General features: G+C 43.9%; 1 protein-coding gene across 1 annotated transcript in view; it reads right to left on the bottom strand.

Moving 5' to 3' along the window:
• KCNH8 (potassium voltage-gated channel subfamily H member 8) overlaps window positions 1-23,265 on the bottom strand; it is a 988,350-nt gene that overhangs the window by 605,476 nt on the left and 359,609 nt on the right. Inside the window, exon 4 of the mRNA XM_029589277.1 lies at window positions 9,461-9,588. Within this exon, the coding sequence (XP_029445137.1) occupies window positions 9,461-9,588 (128 nt within the window). The remainder of the gene's footprint in view (window positions 1-9,460; window positions 9,589-23,265) is intronic.

Here is a 23,265-nt window from a genome sequence, read left to right as displayed (position 1 = left end):
ATGAGAGGGAGAACTCATCTCTTTGCTGAGAGTGTTGGCTGCGAGTGAGAGAGCAAATGTTCTCTTCTTTGCAGTTTTGAAGTGATGCAAAGAGATCTATAAGAGGGTAACCCCATTGTTGGAAGATCGAGTCTGCCACTGAGGGGTTGAGAGACCACTCGTGCGGCTGAAAAGTGCGACTCAGCTTGTCTGCCAACACATTATCCACTCCCGGCAAGTAGGTGGCCCTGAGGTACATCGAGTGGGAGAGGGCCTCCATCTAAATCTGTGCAGCTTCCTGACACAGAAGATAGGGGCCCGTACCTCCCTGTTTGTTGATGTAACACATGGCCACCTGGTTGTCCGTCTGAATCAGGATGACTTGATTGGACAGGTGATCCTGAAATACCCTGAGAACATATCTGATTGCTCGCAGATCCAGGAAATTGATTTGGTATTTGGCTTCCTCTGGAGACCAAGATCCTTGTGTCTGAAATTCGGCCACATGGGCTCCCCAGCCGAGGTTGTAAGTATTGGTGGTGAGAAAGATTTGAGGGTCTGGAGTCTGGAAGCTCAAGCCTTGGAGGAGATTGATCTGGTTTTTCCACCAGGCTAGAGACTGCCGGAGTGAGTCGGTGACATGGACAATGGTCGACAGGGGCTGAATGGATTGAGTCCATTGTGACCTTAGAGCCCACTGCATGACTCTCATGCCAAGCTGGCCATTGGGGTAACCTGAACTGAGGATGCCATGTGTCCCAGCAGGATGAGGAATTGGCGTGCAGTTGTGCGGTGCTGAGACTGTAGCTGGTGTGCGAGAGAGACGAGAGTGAGAGCTCGCTGTCGAGGCACAAAAGCTTTTGCCTGCAAGGTGTCCAAGTCTGCCCCTATGAATGATAATGGTTGAGATGGGACTAAGGAGGATTTGTTGTAATTGACGAGAAATCCTAACAAAATCAGAGTGTGTAAGGTAAGATGTAGGGATGACAGAGCAGTTTTCTGAGTGGGAGCCCTGATCAACCAATCGTCTAGATAGGGTTAGATGTGAACACCTTGAGTCCTGAGGAAGGCTGCAAGTACTACGAGGCATTTTGTGAAGACTCGTGGTGCAGATGTGAGGCCGAATGGAAGCACTCAGAACTGATAGTGCTTGGGGCCTACCAGAAATCTCAGGAATTTGCGATGAGATGGAGTTATCACAATATATGTGTATGCATCCTGGAGGTCTAGAGAGCAGAGCCAGTCTCCTCTTTGCAGAAGAGGAAGAAGAGAGCCCAAGGTTATCATTTTGAACTTTTCTCGATGGAGGCACTTGTTGAGGGCATGTAGGTCCAGAATTGGGCGAACGCCTCCCGATTTTTTGGGGATTAGAAAGTACCGGGAATAGAACCCTAGGCCGTGTTGAGAGTAGGGCACTGATTCTATTGCTTTGGACTGGAAGAGGAGGGAGACCTCCTGTTCCAGGAGGATGGAGTGGTTGGATGTCCTCCATTTCGGTAGAAGTGGGGAGTCTGGTGGGATGGAGAGAAAGTTCAGATGATAACCTTGAGCGATTATCGCCAGGACCCACTGAACTGAGGTGAATGAGTGCCACCTGTTGTTGAAATGGCACAATCGACCTCCCAATGGTATCTGAGGCAGTGGAAGCTGGCTGCTGCTCTCTATGCAGAGGTCAAAAACCGGAAGCAGGGCCCGGCTGAGGAGCTGCTTGAGGCTTTTGTTTTCGTAGTTGACGAGACTGGGTTTTTTGGAAAGGTCTCGTAGAATGAGTTCTAGACGATGGCGGGTAGGATTTCTTCGGATGGAAGAATGACTTCTTAGTGTCCTTTCAGAGAGGCTGTTTTGAGGAATACTCAGAAGGCATCAGAGAGAGCTGTCTCAGGGTCTCATGATGGTCCTTGAGTTCCGCCACCGTCCGTTGAATCTGTTCACCAAAGAGATTGTCTCCTACACAGGGCAGGTCGGACAATCTGTCCTGTACTTCAGGGCGAAGGTCCGAAGACTTGAGCCAGGCCCATTTTCTTGCCAAAATAGCCCCTGCAGATACCCTGGTAGCAGTGTCAAAGATATCGTAAGATTATCTTATCTCATGCTTGCCTGCCTCAAAGCCCTTTTTCACTAGGGTTTGAAATTGTTCTTGGAATTGTTGAGGCAGGGAGTCTGTTAATACCTGTTTTATTGGGTCATATAGAGCTGAAAGGAGGCGATTCGGGAGATGAGCATTGAGCCCTGGAAGACACGGCGACCAATGGCATCTAGAAATTTCTGCTCCTTGCCTGGGGGAAAGGAAGAGTGGGGTTTTGATCTCCTTTCCCTCTTTTGGGCCGATTCTACAACCACAGATTGGTGATCCAACTGAGGATTTTGAAAACCTAGGGCTGACTGTACCAAATAAGTGGTGTCAGTTTCCTGTTGACTGGAGCAACAAAGCCAGGGTGTTCCCAGTTTTTTTTTTGAGGAGATCCAGAAGAACCTGGTGAATAGGGATGGATGTTATTTCCTTGGGAGCATCCAGGAATTGTAACAGCTCCATTATTTGATGCCTGTCTTCTTGTTCAGTCTGTAATTGGAAGGGAACCAATTCAGACATCTCCTTCACAAAATTTATGAAGGAAAAGTCCTCTGGAGGAGAACACTTCCTGCATTCAGTAGGAGAAGGTGGTGAAGGCAAGTCATCAGTGTCTAGTGAAGAATCATCAGTCCAGGTATCATAGGGATCAGCACCTGCCCCTCTAGGAACCAGAGGGGGACAGGACAGTGGAATTCCTGAAGGTCCAGGTCTAGACTCTGAAGGAATCGAAGGAAGAACTGGAGGCACCGGTGCAGGCATCGAAGGCATCAGTGCAGGCATCAAAGGCATCGATGGATGGATCGGTGGTGCCAACGGACGCATCGGCATCGGTAGGACTCCTGATGGAGGGATTCGGAACGGTGTTTCTCCTCTCGATGACAAAGTAAGCGGAGAGGGCACCGGAGCTATCGGTGACCCAGGATCCATCGGTGGAAAAGCTGCAATAAGCGCATAAGCGCTTCCATCCTCAAGAGCAGCGGTGCCAACGCTGCCGGAACCGGGTCGAAGGTCGGCTCCATGATCGGCACCAGTGTCTATGCCGGAGGAACTTGGAGTCGATGCATCGCTTTGTCGATGCCTCCTGAAACATCCGGTCCAGTTCTCCATGGAGACCTGGAGCAATCAGCCCCGGCTCCAGAAGGGGAGAAGGAGGCAGAGGCATAGCCGGAGGGACCACCATTAAAGGTGGAGTCGCGGCTCCCAATACTCGTCCGGGTGAGGGTGGCCTCGATGACCCAGTCGCAGAAAAGGTCGGTGCCTTTTGTGGACGGGTTTTTTTCGACGGTGGCTCGGACGATGGCGAGGTTGATGATTTCATTCCCTCGATGGTCTAAGACTTCCGATGTCGATGGCGATGTTTCTCTCTACGATCCCCTCGGTCCTAAAGGGAAGTAGAGATAGTTGAAGGCCGAAAAGCCGTCGATGCCGGATGGTCATCGTCCGGTGGTCGATACTGGCGTGAAGTGGACGGTGCCGGTTCTGATGACGTCGATGTAATAGACGGCATCGGGGTTTGAGCCTGGAAGAGAAGTTCCATCTTCTCCATTCTGGCCTTGTGACCTTTTGGTGTCATTAGGGCACATTTGGTGCAGGTCAGGACATCGTGCTCATATCCAAGACACATTACACAGACTTTATGAGGGTCTGTTATGGACATGGTACGATTACAGTCTAGGCACCGACGGAACCCCGATGCCATGGCCTTGAAATATTTGAGCCGCGGTACGGTCGACAGCCAGTAGGCCGCGAGGGCCAAACTCGATGGGAATCGACCGAAAATGGGTAAAAAACATACCGGAATACCGCGGCTTATAAAAGTTGAAGGAGGGACCCCTGTGGGGTAAGAAAGTTTTTAGTAATTCCATGAGGAAAATTCCTGCCAGGAATCTCTGCGGAGCTCCTTTTAACCGCATGGCTACTGCTGCACGGAAAAAAGAAGACTGAAGGGGGACCCCTGCTGGCTGCAGGGTTACTGCCATGCTGGGCATGCCCAGTAGGTGCCAGTCAAAGTTCTAGAAACTTTGACAAAATTGTTCCGTAATTGGGCTCCATCCTGTGATGTCACCCATATATGAGGATTACTATGCTGCTTGTCCTGTGAGAAACATATGTACATACTTTTGGATCTTGAAAAGCATATAAGTAAAGATTTGCAAAAATTTCCTGTGTAGAAATTAGCCGGTGTAATTTTATGTGGGTAATTTTATTGGAACAATTTTTAAAGTGAATGCATATGCACGTTTGATTTCAAAATTGTTGTAACTTATGCATGTATTTGCCAACTTTATTATATGGGCTGTTACACAATTGCCCCTTTAGTTATTTATAAGCGAACTTTGATATTTTTCTAAGAAGGTTACCTATACTCTCAGAAACATGCTGATTATAATGGCAACTTTCAAAACGGTGCACTGGCCATTTAATAACTTATACACATATATGCTTGCACTTTAATAAAATAGCCTGGCCATGTGCACATATGCACCAAATTTTAAGTGAGCATGGCCATGGGTGAGCAATTCCCACTTCTACTGCATAAGTCAGAGCTTTCCAAACTTTTCATGTTGGTGACACACTTTTTAGACAAACATAATTTCACGACATGGTAATTCAGTCTACTAGTAAACCAGAGGTTAAAGGTTAAACGAACGAAACATATTTCGACAATTTATGTATGTTTCCTTAAATATATACATAAATAAAATGTTTCACGACACAACCTATCTCATGAAAACCTTAAATTTATATTAAAAATATATATTCCAAGATTCATGTTATTGTTATAATTTATAAGAAACAATAATAAAACAAATTGTCTGTCCCCCACACACTCATCTCTCTCCTCCCCCCAGCACATGTCTAGCCCCCAGACACTCATATCTCTCCCCCTCAAGCACATGTCTGTCCCCCCAGCACGTTTGCCCCCCACTCACTCATCTCTCTCCCCCCAGCACATGTCTGGCCCCCACACTCATGTACCTCGTCTTTTTGATTGTTGCCAGTTAAGTGCTTCACTCCCTTCCATGATCACCAGACACTGCTGCTTGCAGTCAGTACTCCTCATGGCCAGGCCTCATCGGCAGCAGCAGCCAATGCAAGGATGGCTGGGCTCGTTCCACCCACCAAGCCCCCCAAAAAAACGCGATTGACAGCAAAAATCACCCAATAATAAGCAACCCATAAACTATGGATGGCATGTAAGTCATAAAACAAAAACAATTACACAGATCAGTGAGGTTTTAAGGATTAGGGTTAACAAGGGGAAAAGGGGGATATTAAACTAGGGGTTTTGGAAGTTGTATCCCTTGCCTGGGAGGACTGGGAGCAAACTGGTGAAACTGGCAATGGTGTGGACACTCCCCCTTTTAAAATCCGCTCACTTACATAATAGTAGTGGGATTTGCATGCAGAGGCACACACTCACTTAAAATTATGCACACATATGCGCGCTCAGCCCATTTTATAACATGCTCACATATACATGTGTATATTATAAAATGCCTGTGTCGCTGGGCGCGAGCCGGAAAACGTGGACACGTGCACCTGCACACCTGTTTAAAAGTTACTGTCATGATATGTACATGTTTTATAAACTACACATAATTCTACCATGCAACATATGTATGTTCTTAGACTTACATGCAAATACATGGAATACATTACAACCACATATATCAAAGGACTGAACACACATATTGAACCATCTATTTTAGATATATTCATGTGTATTTTTTATGCTTTGAATTAAAGTAGGACTTACTCGCTTAAATCTTGATTTACATGTATAAGTTGGCCAATTTTAAAATATGTTTGCGTTGAAGAAATTAAATGGTCTACCTTTAGTCTACCAGTTCACCCAGCCCTTCTCCAGGTCATTGAGACCCTCCTGGTTATTCAGCCTGAACTTCCCTCATTTCCCTCATACCTCTCATGCTGTCAATACTACACAATAAACAAGTTTAATATCATTTACACCAGATGATTAGCAGTTGTAAAAATCTGCGAGTAAATTAAAAAATGTATGTGTGTGTCTTTTAAAATAGCCCAAAAGACAAAACGGGAGCGTACTGCACGTTTTAAATCCCAGTGAACCACAGGAGAATGTGCAGAAAAATTGAATGTCCACTCTTTTTTTTAAATGAAAAGGTAGTTTGGAGTTGCCGCAATAAACTTCAAACTACCTTTTCATTTAAAAAAAGAGTGGACATTCAATTTTTCTGCACATTCTCCTGTGGTTCACTGGTCTTTTAAAATAGCAATTTACATGCCCTACTCCAAAATGTCCCTAGACCATCCCTTTTTTATATGCATCTGTGTGCATGAAAAAGTGAACTTAAAAGTGAATTTTAAAAGCCAAAATCGGGAAATATGTGAATATGTTGGGCCGACACGCCCCAAGCAAATTTTATAAGGTGCCTACATACCTGCATACTTGCAGTTATGTGCACAATTGAAAAGTTCCAAACAAGGGGCTAAGCATGGTCAAGGCAGGGCATGGGCATTCCTAGATTTCACCTTGAAATTTGTGATAAATACTTATATGCACAGGCATGTGCCGGGTTCCCTACCGTGTAAATTTACTTCTGCTATGAATGGCGTGTAAGTAGTAAAATAAAGATATATAGGTAGATCAGTGGGGTTTTAAAGACAGGAGCTAACAGGTGAGAAGGGAGGCTATTAAACAAGGGGGGGGGGGGGGGGTTTGGAAGTCCTACACCTTTCCTAAGCGATCTGGGAGTAAATTAGAAAAACTGGAAATGGCCTCAGTACACATGTCTACTAAAATCCCCCCTCTTATACAGCACTCAAAATTGTTCGCACATGTGTGTTTGGTCAGTCCATTTTAAAACTTTAGCGCATATACATGCTTATGTTATAAAATGGCCATGTCCCTAGGCACGGGCCAAGGAACATGTGCACATGTGCACCCATGGGCATGTTTAAAAGTTACTGTCATATTTTTTACTTTTATAAAATATGCCATACAGAGTAGAGGATATTTATGCTTGTATATGCTATATGCGTGAACTCAGAAACAAAGAAAAGACATGGCGCAAGAACCCCTCAACTTCAAACCTTGCAGCCTTTAAAACTCTCATGCACCAATACAGGATCTCCATTCTTCAAGCAAATAAGGATTTCTACACACAAAAAATTCACAACTTTATCTTCGACCCAAAAGCCCTTTTCTCACTGGTTGCTTCCCTCACCAAGCCACCCGCCTTCGCTATTCCAGACGACAAAGCAGCAAGTAAAGCCACTGAACTGGCCACCTATTTCATGAACAAAATTTTCAAACTCCTTGACCCGCTTAAGGAAAAGATAACCCCTTCCTCACATCATATGTTTACCCCACCCCTACTACTCACCTCAAGCCTTGAGACCCTCGAGACTGTTTCCACTTTAGAGATTGAAAACGTTCTAAAAAAACTGAAACCATCTTCCCACCCAATAGATGCGATTCCTGCTAACCTCCTGATTGCAAGTGCCAAAGACATCTCGATTCCAATATCATAGATTATAAATGCCTCCTTATCACAGGGCCTTGTCCCCACCCCTCTCAAACTCACTATCCTGAAACCTCTTCTAAAAAAACCAAATCTATCACCTGATAACCCAGCCAACTTTTGCCCCATAGCAAATCTTCCGATTATCGCCAAAATATTGGAAAGAATAGTAAATAAACAGCTTTCTGAATACTTGGACAACAACAACCTACTCTCACCGTCTCAACTAGGATTCCGTAAATCCCGAAGTACTGAATCCCTCCTTTTATCACTATCAGACAATATTCTCAGGAACCTTGAGAAAAAACAATCCAGTCTGCTCATCCTTCTCAACCTAACGGCAGGCATTCGACACAGTGAACCACGATATTCTCTTAGAGCGTCTCTCCGAGATCGGCATAAAAAACACCACCCTCAGTTGGTTCTCATCCTTCCTCCAGAACAGGTTCTATAAAGTTAAGGTTAACAGCAAAGAATCGCTTCCTTTCAAATCCACACTTGGTGTCCCGCAAGGATCCTCGCTATCTCCAACATTATTTAACATTTATCTTCTCCCTCTGTGTCAGCTCCTTTCCAATCTTTATCTAACACACTACATATATGCTGACGACGTATAAATCCTCATACCGATTAAAGATTCATTACACAAAACCATGCTCTATTGGAACTCTTGTCTTCTTTCCATCAACAACCTTCTAACTAAACTCAACTTGATACTCAACTCCAACAAGACTGAGTTTCTTCTCATCACCCCAGATGGCAATTTCTCATTATCTAATGCAAACACCTTATCCCTTCCAGTCTTATCTCCACAGTTCAGAAATCTTGAGGTCATCATCGATAATCAATTTAACTACAGAAGCTTCATCAATAACACCATTAAAGAATGCTTTTTTAAACTCCAAGTCTTAAAGAGGCTAAGACCCCTCCTACACTTCCAGGATTTCAGATCTGTGTTACAAGTAATCATTTTCTCGAAAATAGATTACTGCAACTCTTTGCTGCTTGGGCTACCAGCCAACACACTAAACCGTTACAAATGCTACAGAATGCCACAGCAAGGATTCTAACAAAATCCAACAAAAGTAACCACATAACACCATCTTAAAGAACCTTCACTGGCTCCCAATCAAATATAGAATCCTTTACAAGACCCTCTCAATCATCCACAAAATCATCCATAACTCCATGTCAATTGAGCTCACGATCCCATTACAGCCTCACACTACCTCACAACCAACGAGACAAGGCCAGAGAGGCACTATACAGGCACATCCTATCAAAACAACACTAAGTAGAAGAGCCCTTTCCACCACAGGCCCTTTACATTGGAACTCACTCCCTCCAGACCTCAGGCTCGAACAATCGACACCCACCTTCAAAAAAAGACTTAAGACTTGCCTGTTCAACCAAGCATTTTCATAACCCTTTTATCCTCTCACAGACCACTACGGAAGAATTCCTCCCCTTGACACCTCCTCAACATCCTTCCATCAATAATCTCCCATGCACACTTGCTTCTCCGAACGAATGTCATGACAGTGTCTCTAGGTCTTTCCAAGACAGCTCCAGTGACTTAACATTCTGTTCTTATAAGCTATTTGTATATAAATTGTACTCTCCCTGTTCATTGTAAGTTATTATCCAAGTTTCACTCTCCCTGTTCTATGTAAGACATTATAAATTATTCTTTATATTGTCATTGTAATTGTTGAAATGTGAACCGAAATGATTAGTAACATTATTACCTGAACTGCGGTATATAAAACTGTTAAATAATAATAAATAAATATATTTATGTGTGCAACATTTTGAAAATTCACCATTTTGTGTCTCTGTACAGCACTACATACATCTGGTATGTACTAAAAATAATTATTAATAATAATAATTCTACACTTACATTATTAAGTTTTAATTTGTTCTTTTCTCTTCTTTGTAGGTGCCCAGAGATATGATAAAGGACAGCTCGACTCCGTCTTCGTGCTGTATCAAAATGTGATCCTGCTTTTCCTCGTCCTTTATATTTTTCTGTAGTATAAAAATAATAGGCAATTAAACTCATACTCATAGAATACAGTCATTGAAAGTATTTTTACCAAAGACACAAAATGGGTAAAAACCTTTAGTACATGTACCCCTAAGATTTGACATGTTGGAATTATATTAAAGATGGACTGATCTAGATTTCATAATCTACAGGGGATCCCTCCTTAGCACAAGATATTATTTCATTGGAAACAATGGTAGGAGAAATACTCTTTTAACCAGTAAAAACAACCACAATGTCTAGTGAACTGGTAAGAATATATGCATATCTTGATTTGGATTGCCTTATTGAAAAATGCCTCATACAAAGAGGAAGGGGAAGGTGAGAGAGGGAACCTTGACCCCACGTCAGCCTTCCCCAGTTCAAACAAAGATAAAGGAGTTCTATTCCACAGTGGAGAACTCCCCTGGAGTGTTGGTTGGGTTGCTGGATCAGGAGCAAAATCCAGAACCCCACGACGAAACATCTTTGAGCCCTGGGGCTCCTGAGACCCCCTCTCCCCCAGTCCATAATAGATCAGCTGATACTGCGGACCCCCTGAGACCAAAGATGTCACAGAAGGGAGAAGCGATCGAGGGAGGAACAGCTGATTTTAAATATGGACAGGCTCAAGGCGAGAGAGTTTTGACCGCCTTGAAAGAAATTAACATCGGGAACATAAGAACATAAGAACATAAGAAAATGCCATACTGGGTCAGACCAAGGGTCCATCAAGCCCAGCATCCTGTTTCCAACAGTGGCCAATCCAGGCCATAAGAACCTGGCAAGTACCCAAAAACTAAGTCTATTCCATGTAACCATTGCTAATGGCAGTGGCTATTCTCTAAGTGAACCTAATAGCAGGTAATGGACTTCTCCTCCAAGAACTTATCCAATCCTTTTTTAAACACAGCTATACTACCTGCACGAACCACATTCTCTGGCAACAAATTCCAGAGTTTAATTGTGCGTTGAGTAAAAAAGAACTTTCTCCGATTAGTTTTAAATGTGCCCCATGCTAACTTCATGGAGTGTCCCCTAGTCCTTCTACTATCTGAAAGAGTAAATAACCGATTCACATCTACCCGTTCTAGACCTCTCATGATTTTAAACACCTCTATCATATCCCCCCTCAGTCGTCTCTTCTCCAAGCTGAAAAGTCCTAATCTCTTTAGTCTTTCCTCATAGGGGAGTTGTTCCATTCCCCTTATCATTTTGGTAGCCCTTCTCTGTACCTTCTCCATCGCAATTATATCTTTTTTGAGATGCGGCGACCAGAATTGTACACAGTATTCAAGGTGCGGTCTCACCATGGAGCGATACAGAGGCATTATGACATTTTCCGTTTTATTCATCATTCCTTTTCTAATAATTCCCAACATTCTGTTTGCTTTTTTGACTGCCGCAGCACACTGAACCGACGATTTCAATGTGTTATCCACTATGACACCTAGATCTCTTTCTTGGGTTGTAGCACCTAATATGGAACCCAACATCGTGTAATTATAGCATGGGTTATTTTTCCCTATATGCATCACCTTGCACTTTTCCACATTAAATTTCATCTGCCATTTGGATGCCCAATTTTCCAGTCTCACAAGGTCTTCCTGCAATTTATCACAATCTGCTTGTGATTTAACTACTCTGCACAATTAAGTGGTTCTGGCAATTTGTTGCCAAGTTCCACAGAAGGGGGAATTGCAACAGACAAGGGTAGTTTAGGAAAAGTTTTACAGAGATCTCTGGTTAGCATACCAGAGATTACATTATTAGAGAAACCAGAAGTTGTAACTTTGGATGTATTATGGAATGCTGTTTCTGTATTTGAGAAAACAATTATTTCCTTAACACAAGCATTTCAAGGTTTTCAGGAACAATCCATAATAGTAAATCCGGTAGTATTATCTAGCTCTATTAAGGTACAAGAATTGGATTCTCAGATAGTGAAAAATAAAGAAGTTCAAGTAAATTTGATTCAGGGAGACTCTAGAACAGAAAAGAGAATAGAAAATCTGGAGAATAGTCTCAGATATAATAATCTGAGAATGGTAAATTTTCCTAAATGCAAACTTATTTCTCCTAAAGAACAATTAAATAGGTATATGCGGGAGGTGTTGTCCTTCCCCTCCACAAATATTCCAAATATAACCAAAGTATATTTTATATCTGATACTTTAAAGAGATGTGAAGGGGAAGCTATAGCTATAAGAGATGAGGTATTTCTAAGGGTGAGGTAGCGATACTGTCCCCTTTAGAAGATCTATCGGGGTTTTTAGAAACCTCACAAGAAGAACAGATAGAGAGGAGAGGCATATTATTAGTAACATTACAACTCCTGTTGAAAGAGACAATGTATTAAGAAATTTTCTTAGAAATAGAGATAAATTGTATTTAGGAGAAAGGATATGGGTATACCCAGATGTAGTTAGACCGATGCAAATTCGTAGAAGGAAATTTTTGAATCTCTGTTCTAGAGCACGTGCCTTAGGAGCACAAATCCTGATAAAATTCCCATGTAAATGTATTATGACAATAGATAATGTACGGTATGTATTTTTTGAACCGGAGTATCTAGAAAAATTTGTGATGTCTAAAGAAGGAACAGCCTAAACTCTGTTGTGTATTAAGGAGAATAGAATTATCTCTACCACTTTCTAGTATTTGATAATATAGACGTAATGAAGGTGTTGCTCCATTAATTACCTAAATTTGATCTCTCAGATTTCATGATAAAAATAAGGTTATAGCATAATAATTAAAGGTTTGGATATATATATTATTAATTTACTTGTATGAAATGATGATATGTTATACCTCATGGTAAGAAATGAAATCTTTATTTGTAACATTTTGAAAAAATTAATAAAGAGATAATAATAAAAAAAAAAAAGAATACATGCATGTGGAAAAATAAGGAAACAAAGAATCAGACCATCCCACTTGCCCTTTGAAGCTGTCAAAAATATAGAAACCACTGAAAATAGAAACCACTGATTGGTTTTACTTTACCGGTAACCCCATGGCTTTTTTGTTTGGTTGTCTACCTAAATTACCAGTGAGAAAGAGAGGGCCCTGGCTGTTCATTCTGAAGGCATGCTTGGTGGGGAAGAAGGTGATTTTGTTACACTGGAGGAGTCCTGAGACTCTCTCTTTTTGGACTTGGTGGAATCATCCACACCATCTGCTGCGCATGGAGGACTTTGGATCACGAGCTACCCCACAGAAGCGGAGACACTTACCTTCAGGCTTTGCCACACTGTTTTAGGAGTTTAATTCTGAACGATTGACTTGTTCATAATAGGGTACATTTTAAAACACAGCGCGCAAGCGTACTTTTGTTCGCGAACCAGGCGCGAACAAAAGTACGCCGGCGCGCACAAGGGGGTGCACATTTGTGCAACTTGCATGCGCCGAGCCCAGTGCGTGCGGCCCGCTCCCTCCTTCCTTCTGCCTCCCCTCACCTTCCCCTCCCTTCCCCTACCTAACCCACCCCCCCAGCCCTATCTAACCCCCCCACCTCTGTCGCACAAGTTACGCCTGTTTGAGGCAGGCATAACTTTGCGCACACCGGGCCGGATGCTGCTCGCCATGTTCCGATCCAGGGGCTGGTCCGGAGGTCGCGGCCATGCCCCTGGAACACCCCCGGGCTGAAACCACGCCTGCGGCACCGCCCCCAGATGATGCGCCGACTGCTTCACGCCCCTCGACACGCCCCCCGATGACATGCCGATCGCGTCACGCCCCCTGACATGCCCACCCCAAGAGAGCTCCGGGACTTACGTGCGTCCCGGGGCTTTGCGCGTGCCGGAAGCCTATGCAATATAGGCTCGGCGTGCGCAGGGGCGTTTTAAAAGGGTTACGCGCGTACCTTATGAGCGTAACCCTTTTAAAATCCGGCCCTATACTTGGAAAACATGACTTGAAAACCGTAATTTTGGTGCTCCAACTGGGAGTACCCTCAGAGTTCTACCTTGCAGCATGACCTTGTTGGTTATTCTTCTGTTTGGTTTGGAAAAACAGAGGGGAGGGCGGTTGCTTTCAAGATGATTTGCATTATGTAACAGTGGAGGCCAATGGAGGTTCAGAGTAACACCTCTATTGCTTTGTAATTTGGTGTACTGTTTCCTTAGCAAACAATAAAAAACCTTTACAACTAAATATAGAAAAAAATAACCTCCTTGAAGAAACTACTATTGGTGACTTTTCACACTGCATTTCCTCTAAAGTACTTCTATACACAATAGATATATTTTATCAAGAGATTTTTTTCTATTTCATGGTTTTGATAAAAATTTTGATAAATTGAGACCTTCCCAAAATTAGTCACTTGAAAGAGACATCATACAAGAAAAACTTACAGTTGAATTTTTAAAGCCTGACACACACATCAATTAGGGGATGCGCGAATATCTCAGGCAGGGCGTGCCAAGAGGATTTTAAAAGCTGCCCGATTACACGGATATCTCCTGCTGTGCGCAAAAATGAAAAACACCAAAAAAGGGGCGGGGCATGGTTGGGGCACGGATGTTCCTGGATTCCAACTTCAAATTAGCACATAAATACTTACGCGCACAGGCACTCCCCGGGCCACCTCTGTATAGCTTTTTACTTCTGCTATAGATGACGTACAAGTTATAAAATAAAGATAAATAGATCAGTGGGGTTTTAAGGTTTGGGATTAACAGAGGGAAAGGAGGCTATTAAACTAAGGGGGTTTAGAACTCCTATTCCTTACCTGGATGAACTGGGATTGAACTGTTAAAACTGGTAATGGCACTGGTGTGTGTGTCTTTTAAAATCCCCCCACTTTCACAGTAGAAATGGCATTTGCATGCACAGGCATATGTCCACTTAAAATTGCATGCACATGTGCATGCGATCAGGCTATTTTATAGCATGTGCGCATATATGTGCTTATGTTATAAAATGGCCACATCCCATGGGCACTGGTTGACAAACTCGTGCACATGTGCACCTGCACACCCATTTAAAAGTTACAATCTGAGAGAAGTGGAAGTCTGCATCATCAATGAAAAGAAAGGCAGATTCTGTAAGAATAGGTGAGGAGAAATGGCCAAAGTAGAAATCAGCAGTGTGACCTATCCTCATCAGCAAGAATGTTTTAAATTTGAACAATAGTACAACCTACATCTTTAGAGACATCCTCATTCTCATCCTGATCATTCATATTGGGCTGGATTTTCAAAGGGTTACGCGCGCCGGGCCTATTTTCAAAAGGACCGTCGACGTGCATAAAGCCCCGGGACACATGTAAGTCCTGGGGCTTTACTAAAGGGGCGGGAATGGGGCGGGGTGTTCCAGGGGCGGGGCGGCCTGGGGGTGGGGCATGGGTGAGGTCAGAGGCTCCTAGCACAGCGGCCATTTGCGGCTGTGCAGAGGATCAAGCACCGGCAGTCGACCAGCGCGCGCAACTTACTTCAGCCCCAGGGCTGAAGTAAGTTTTGAAACAAGAAAAAAAAAAGAAAAAGGTAGGGGAGAAAAGGGCGGGGGAGGTAGGGGAAGGGAAGGAGGGTTGGGGGGGTAGGGAACGGGGGAAGGCAGCGCAGCTCGGTGCGAGCTCGGCGTACGCAAGGTACACAATTATGCACCCCCTTGTGCGTGCTGACCCCTGATTTTATAACTTGCGCACGCCTGCATGCGCAAGTTATTAAATCGGGCATACATGTGTGCATGCCGGGTAGCGCATGCACATGTATGCCCGCACGCACCTTTTAAAGTCTACCCCATTGTTATTACTGAAGAAATTTGCTGTGGATTCTTCAAATCCAATTTGTATTTCTTGAAAAATCAAAGTAAATTTCCAAAATTTTAATATGCAATAAATCCCACCCCCACCCCTTGTACTTCCTAACAAGTTCCGAATATATTCAAACTTAGACAGAAAATTCAATACTTGTTACATTTCTTGATTTATTAAATTTTAAGAGAAATCCTAAGAATTTCTGGCAAATCTAGTTTTGAAAGATTTGTACATCTCCCCTATTGGACTAGGTAATCATAGATGCTAGCTTGAGATTAGCCATGTCATTTGGTTGCATATAAATGGCTCAATAAATTTCTGATTTGCAATGGTCAATTTTAGAACAATTACAGAATGGCACCGAGGAGGTGATATACAAGCTCGCCTCAATAGATGTGAACATTTTTGGATTTTCAAATTGCATTCAGACCATCCGCCTGGTCTGAATGAGAGAATAAATTGGTACTCGTTGATTTAGAACATCATATTCTCTCTATTAAGCTGTGATGATTGTTTTGGTCAAAAGAGGACATGGTTGAGAACTACTTTTAGAAATAATGAAGGAGCTTCTAAGGTTATCATGTGATGAAGTGGACCTGATTGAAATTTGTTTTTGTACTTTTAAAAACGTTTTTTGGATCACTCGGAGAAGGATGTTACTGACTTGTTGCTCTCACTTGTATCTTAATGTTTCTAAAAATATTAATTGTGCAAAATATAAATAATATATATATATTGTTTTTGAGTAGTAACGGATGAGTTCTTCTGGTTTTGAAAGGACGACCTGTTTAAGAACATAAGAATTTCCGGTTGCTGGATAAAAGGCCCTAGGGGTCCGCCATGTTTTGTCAAGTTGCAGATCTGAATTCAGAATGCGGGAAGAAGCTGCATTCTTTAGCCATGAAAAAATTTATGCTGATGGAACGTTGAGAAGAATTGGGGTCATTTATGAAATGGAGTGAAGGTTTTGAAGATCGTTTCCCCTGAAGAAGGACCGGCTGGTCCGAAACATGATCATGTTGGGACTTTTTTGAATATATTCAGATGAGTATTGCTCCGTTGCATTATTAACTTTTCAGTGTGATTATCTATTTTAACAATTGTAATATGAATCTTTAATGGAAGGATCATCTCATGATAGGTTTTGGAGTTTGTCAGCTGATTTTACATTTTAATATAAACATAAGAAAATCCAAAAAACTGAAGTTAAATAAAGTAAAGTGACCCATGACCAAATTATGAGTTTGACTGATATACAAACTCTGTGAGTGTGGGTCCTACAAAATTACACTATTGAATAATATGTGTTTGATCTTATATGTGGCTATATTATACAAAAAAAGTAAAATAGACCAGTGAAACCTATTTATTTTTGTTAGTGGTATTCAATAAATATCTACCCAGTAGTAGAAAGCAGAGTTGCTTACCTGTAACAGGTGTTCTCACAGGACAGCAGGATGTTAGTCCTCACATATTGGTTACATCATCAGGATGGAGCCCAATCACAGAACACTTTTGTCAAAGTTTCTAGAACTTTGACTGGCACTACTAGACATGCCCAGCATGCCATCAACCCTGCATCCAGCAGGGATCCCCCTTCAGTCTCGTTTATAGTAAAAAGTACATTCAAAAAATAAAATAAATCGCAAGCGAACCCAACTCCGCAGGGTGGCGGGCAGGTTTCATGAGGACTAACATCCTGCTGTCCTATGAGAACACCTGTTACAGGTAAGCAACTCTGCTTTCTCACAGGACAAGCAGGATAGTAGTCCTCACATATGGGTGAATAACGAGCTGAGGATGCCCGAGTAAAGTACCAAATGCACCCAAAGACTTGTAACAGGCACAACAACAGGGGTGGATTTGGGTAGGAGGGCATCCTGAAAACCCCTAATGGGTCGCTGGAAGGATGTTGGGATTTTAAGTGGAGAATAAATTGCATAGAACAGACTGGCCAAAAATGGAATCTTGTCTGCCAGCCTTGTCTAGGCAATAGTGGGCTGCGAAGGTATGGAGAGAACTCCATGTGGCAGCCTTACAGATGTCAGTAAGGAGCACCGAACAGAGGTGTGCTACTGATTTTGCCATGGCCCTTATAGAATGCCCTTATAGAATGCGCTTCTGCTGGTAGCAGAAGGAAACACTGTCTGCCAGTCAGGAGGAGAGGGTCTGCTTGCCCACTGGATTTCCTAGTTTGTTTTTATCGAAACAGACAAATACCTGGGTGGACTTCCTATGGGCTGCCATGCATTCTAAATAAAAAGCTAGGGCACATTTGCAGTCCAAGGAATGCAGTGCCTGTTCCCTGGATGTGAGTGTGGCCTGGGAAAGAAAGTAGGCAGTATAATGGATTGATTTAGATGAAATTCCGATACAACTTTCGGTAAAAATTTAGGAAGAGTGCAAAGCACTACTCTATCATGTAGAAATTGAGTATAAGTTGGGTAGGTTACTAACGCCTGTAACTCACTGACTCTGTGAGATGACGTTATAATGAGGAGAAATAGCATTTTCCATGTGAGATAACAAAGGTCACATGAGTGGAGAGGCTCAAACGGAGGTTTCATGAGTTGTCCTAAAACTACGTTGAGGTCCCAAGCTGGAGCCAGAGGGTGCAGTGAAGGTTTTAGGTGGAGTAAGCCCCTCATGAAACACGCTACCAAGGGTTACGTCGAAATTGAAACATCACCTATACCTTTATGGAAAGTGGCTACCGCACTGAATGAACCCTAATGTAGGAAGTTTATAGACCAGACTCCGACAAATGCTAGAGATAGTCTAGGAACTTCACAGTGGAACAAGTAAAGGGGTCTATGGCCATTGATGTGCACCATATGGAAAACTGCTTCCACTTGGAATGATAAGACTTTCTAGTGGAAGGCTTTCGTGAAGCTACTAGGACTTGGGATACCGAGTCAGAAAGGTTGAGAGGTTGGAGAATCAACCTTTCAACATCCAGGCCATCAACGATAGGGCCTGGAGTTTGGGGTGGCGTAGCAGTCCGCTGTTCTAAGTTATCAGTAGCGGGTCTGCCCCCAAACACATGTGTTGATGGACTGAGAGGTCGCAAAGGATTGGAAACAAGACTTGATGTGGCCAGTGAGGGTCTATGAGAATCATTAAGCCCTTGTCCTTCCGAACTTCACGAGAGTCTTGGCAATGAGTGGAAGTAGAGGGTATGCGTAGAGGAAACCTCTCGACCACGAGAGGGTGAAAGCATCTCTCAGAGGTGACCTGTGGCTGCGATGGAGTGAGCAGAAGATCTTTACTTTGCGGTTGTGGATAGAATCAAAGAGAGATCTATGTGTGGATAACCCCAGCGCTGGAAGATTATGTCTGCTACTGTGGGGTTGAGGGACCACTCGTGTGGATGAAAAGGCTGACTCAACTTGTCCGCAAGAACATTGTCCACGCCTGCCAGATAGGTTGCTCTGAGGTACATAGAGTGGGAAAGAGCCCATGCCCATATCTGTGCTGATTCTTGACACAGTAGTATGAGCCTGTTCCACTTTGTTTGTTGATGTACCACATCTCTACTTGGTTGTCTGTTTGGATTAGGATTGTCTTGTTGGATAGGCAATCCAGAAACTTCTTCAGGGCATACCTGTTTGCCCGGAGCTCCAGAAAATGTATCTGATGTTGTGACTCTACTGCAGACCAAGTTCAATGAGTTTGCAGGTTGGTGACATGGGCACCCCAACCGAGGTTGAAAGCATCTGTCATCAATGTGATTTGAGTTTCTGGAGTTTGAAAGGGAAGGCCTTTGAGGAGATTGGAATGTTGAATCCACCAAGCCAGCGAGAGGTGGAGCTGTATGGTGACGTGGACAATGCTGGACATTGGATGGTAAGCCTGAACCCACTGGGACTTCAGGGTCCACTGCGTTACTCTCATGGCTGGATGGGCCATTGGAGTAACATGAACTGAGGATGCCATGTGACCTACACAAGCGAGGAAGTGACGAACTGTTGTGGATCGACGGGTCTGCATTTGTTGCACCAGGGCCGTGATAGTGTGAGCACGATCCTTTGGGAGAAAAGCCTTTGCCTGTGTAGTATCTAAGTCCGTTCCTATGAATGAGAGGATCTGAGATGGGACTAGATTGGACTTTGGATAGTTTACAAGAAACCCGAGTGATAGTAGCACTTGGAGGGTTAGTTGCAAGGAGGTTAGTACGTCCTTCTGAGATAGAGCCCTTATCAACCAATCATCGAGATAAGGGTAGACATGAATGCCTTGCCCTCTGAAGTAGGCTGCAACCACTGCCAGGCACTTGGTGAAGACTCGAGGTGCCGATGCTAGGCCTAATGGCAGCACTCAATACTGGAAGTGATGGTGTCCGACTAGAAAGTGGAGGTACTTTCAATGAGACGGTGTTAACGCTATGTGCGTGTACGCATCTTGCAGGTCTAGAGAGCAAACCCAATCTTTCTTTTGTAGAAAAGGAAAGAGGGAGCCCAAGGTTACCATCCTGAACTTTTCCTTCTGAAGATATTTGTTTAAGGCACGTAGGTCCAAGATTGGACGAACGCCTCCTGACTTTTTGGGATTAGGAAATATCGAGAATAGAACCGTTATCCCTGTTGAGAAGGGGGCACTGGTTTTATTGCCCATGTTTCAAGGAGGGTTAACATTTCCTCCTCCAGAAGCAGAGAGTGGTTGGATAAGCCCCACCCCAGCTGAGGTGGGGAATCCGCTGGTATGGAAAGGAAGTTGAGATGGTAACCTTGAGCCACCACAGAGAGTACCCATTGATCTGTAGTGATGGTGATCCAGGTGTTGGTGAAATGGCACAAGCAGCCGCCTACTGGTACCGACAGTAGAGGAGGTTGGCAAATGCTCTCTAGCCGGAAGTTAAAATCCTGAAGCCGGGCCAGGTTGTGGAGCTGGTTGGGCTTTTTGAGGTTTGGATTGATGGGTTTGACCTTTTTGGTAAGGTCTGGTCGGGCAACCATGAGCTGAAGGAAGATAATATCTACGCGCCTTGTAGGTTGTCCTCTTAGTCTCTCTCCTGAACAGCCATTTAGAAGTTGAGGAAAAATTGGAAGGCACAGAAGAGAGCTGGCATAGCCTCTCATGGTGGTCCTTGAGCTGTGCCACAGTCTCCCGGATCTTATTCCCAAAAAGATTATCGCCAGCACAGGTGAGGTCAGTTAATCTTTCCTGGTCTTCAGGCCTCAAATCGGAGGACTTCAGCCAGGCCCACCTTCTAGCATTACTCCCAGCTGCAGACACTCTAGATGCCATGTCAAAAATGTCATATGCAGCGTAGACCTCATGCTTGCCAGCATCTAGGCCTTTCTGGACCATAGCATTGAGTTGTTCTTGGAACTGCTCAGGCAGGGAGTCTGAAAAATCTTGATGTTTATTGAAAAGGTTTCTGGTGTACTGCGTCATATATAGCTGATATTAAGCAATATGGGAAATAAGCATGGATCCATGGAAAACTCAACGCCTCAAGGCATCCAGAAACCTTTTCTCCTTCCCTGGAGGTGTTGAGGAATGAGGCCTAGGATGCTTTGCTTTCTTCTGGGCAGACTCTACTACCAAAGACTGATAAGAAAGTTGGGTTTTCTGGAACCCAGGGGCTGCCTGTACCAAGAAGGTAGCATCTATCTTATGACTTACCGGTGGTACAGAGCCTGGATGCTCCCAGTTATGCTGGAGATGTTCAAGAAGGACTTCGTGAACAGGTAAGGACATGATCTCCTTGGGTGCATCTACAAACTGGAACACCTCCAGCATTTTGTGCCTGGAGTCTTCCTCTGTCTGAAATTTGAAGGGAATGGCCTCAGACATTCCTTTAATAAAACTTATAAAGGACAGAGCCTCTGGAGGAGAATGTCTTCTCTCTTCAGGAGGAGATGGTTCGGAAGGAATATCATCAGAATCCTGAGATTGAGAGGAATCATCTGTCCAGGGCTGGTATGGCTGGTCAACAGCTCCGATGGGATCTCCATATGGCAGAAAAGGGGTTATTCCTGTGGGATCTTGTCAGGGCACCGATGGCTCCGGAGGGGACATCAATGGAGGCACCAATCGAGGATGATGAGGCATCGACAATGGAATCGGCACCAGTGGGTCCGGTGACCTCGGTGGACGTCTCAGTGGCAGGACCCCGGATGGCCTTGGAATTGGTTCTGGCATCGGTGAGTATTCGTCCTTCGATGATAAGGGAATTGGTGTCGGAGCAGGACATATCGGTGTTTTCAGGCCCACCGGTCGGCTTATGCAATGCCTCTGCTGTCTTCCAAAACATGATGAACGATATTCTGCGTGATTTACTCTACCAATGTGTTGTTGTCTACTTAGACCACATCTTGATATTTTCTCAGGACCTGCAATCCCATCAGGAAGATGTCAAAAGAGTTCTGCAGAGACTTTGCAAGAACCGCTTGTACGCCAAATTATCTAAATGTGAATTTTATAAAGAATCCGTGCCCTTCTTAGGTTACATTGTCTCAAACAATGGTTTCCAAATGGACTCTCAGAAGCTTTAGAGTATTCAAAAATGGCCACAGCCCACGGCCTAAAACTCTAAGATGATTTTTGGGATTTACCAATTACTACTGGACCTTTATTAAAAATTACTCTTCATTGATTGTTCCATTAACAGCAATGACTAAGAAGGGAGCCAATGCTGCTACTTGGTCTATGGAAGCTATGACTGCATTCCAGAAGTTAAAAGACGCCTTTCAAAGCAAACCATGTCTCCACCATCCGGACCCTACTCGACCCTTCATTGTGGAAGTCGATGCCTCTGATTTAGGTGTAGGGGCCATGCTAAGCCAGACCGGTGATTCAGAGATCTTGCACCCCTGTTCTTTCTTTTCCTGACGCTTCTCGCCAGCGGAGAAGAACTATGGCATTGGGGATAAAGAACTGTTGGCAATAAAAATGGCATTTGAAGAATGGCACCCCTCGCTTGAGGGTGCACAACATTAGATAACTGTTTAAACTGATCACAAAAATCTGGAGTACCTCCGTCATGCTCAACGCCTCAACCATAGACAGGCGAGGTGATCCCTGTTCTTCAACAGATTTGACTTGTTGCTGAAATATCGCCCTGGTGACAAGAATGTCAGAGCAGACACATTATTTCACTCTTTCCTCTCAGAGGACGTACCTGATGAACCCCAGCATATTATTGACCCGAAGAAAGTGGTTCTCTCAGCTACATATCCGGTACCCCCGGGTAAGACCATTGTACCCTGCAATCTAAGAAAGAAATTGCTAAGATGGACTCATGATTCGAAACTGGCCGGACACCCTAGTTAATGGCGAACACTGGCCAAGCTACAAAAGTATTATTGGTGGCCCACCATGAAAGAAGACAAGCTAGCTTATGTAGCCTCCTGTTCCAATTGTGCCAGACAGAAACCTCCGCCCAGACGTCCTTGGGGCCTGCTTCAACCCTTGCCAGCACCGGATGAGCCCTGAACCCATATTGCCACAGATTTTGTGGTGGACCTGCCACTTCCCGGAGGTAACAATACCATTTGGGTTACAGTGGACTGATTTTCGAAGATGGCTCACTTCGTGGCTCTCCCTGGCTTGCCATCAGCCATGGAACTTGCTAAGTTATTCATCAGTCACATCTTTCGCCTACATGGCATGCCTAAACATATTGTTTCTGACAGAGGAGCTCAATAAACAGCAAAGTTCTGGAAAGCCTTGTGTAAGAAATTTGACATCACACTTGACTTCACCTCTGCGTATCATCCTTAGTCGAATGGCCAAACTGAGAGAATGAATAGAACTCTCAAACAGTTCTTCCGCCCCTATGTTGGTTCATGACAGAATGACTGGGCTGAACTGTTGCCCTGGGCTGAATTTGCCATCAATTCTCATCCAGCGTCATCTACTGGATCTACTCCATTTGAAGTGGTCTACGGACGACAACCTTTACCACTTCCAC

This window comes from Rhinatrema bivittatum, chromosome 2 (genome assembly GCF_901001135.1).
Source record: "Rhinatrema bivittatum chromosome 2, aRhiBiv1.1, whole genome shotgun sequence".
NCBI lineage: Eukaryota > Metazoa > Chordata > Amphibia > Gymnophiona > Rhinatrematidae > Rhinatrema > Rhinatrema bivittatum.
Note: the sequence above shows the minus strand (reverse complement) of the source record. Positions and strands in the feature narration are given on the sequence as shown.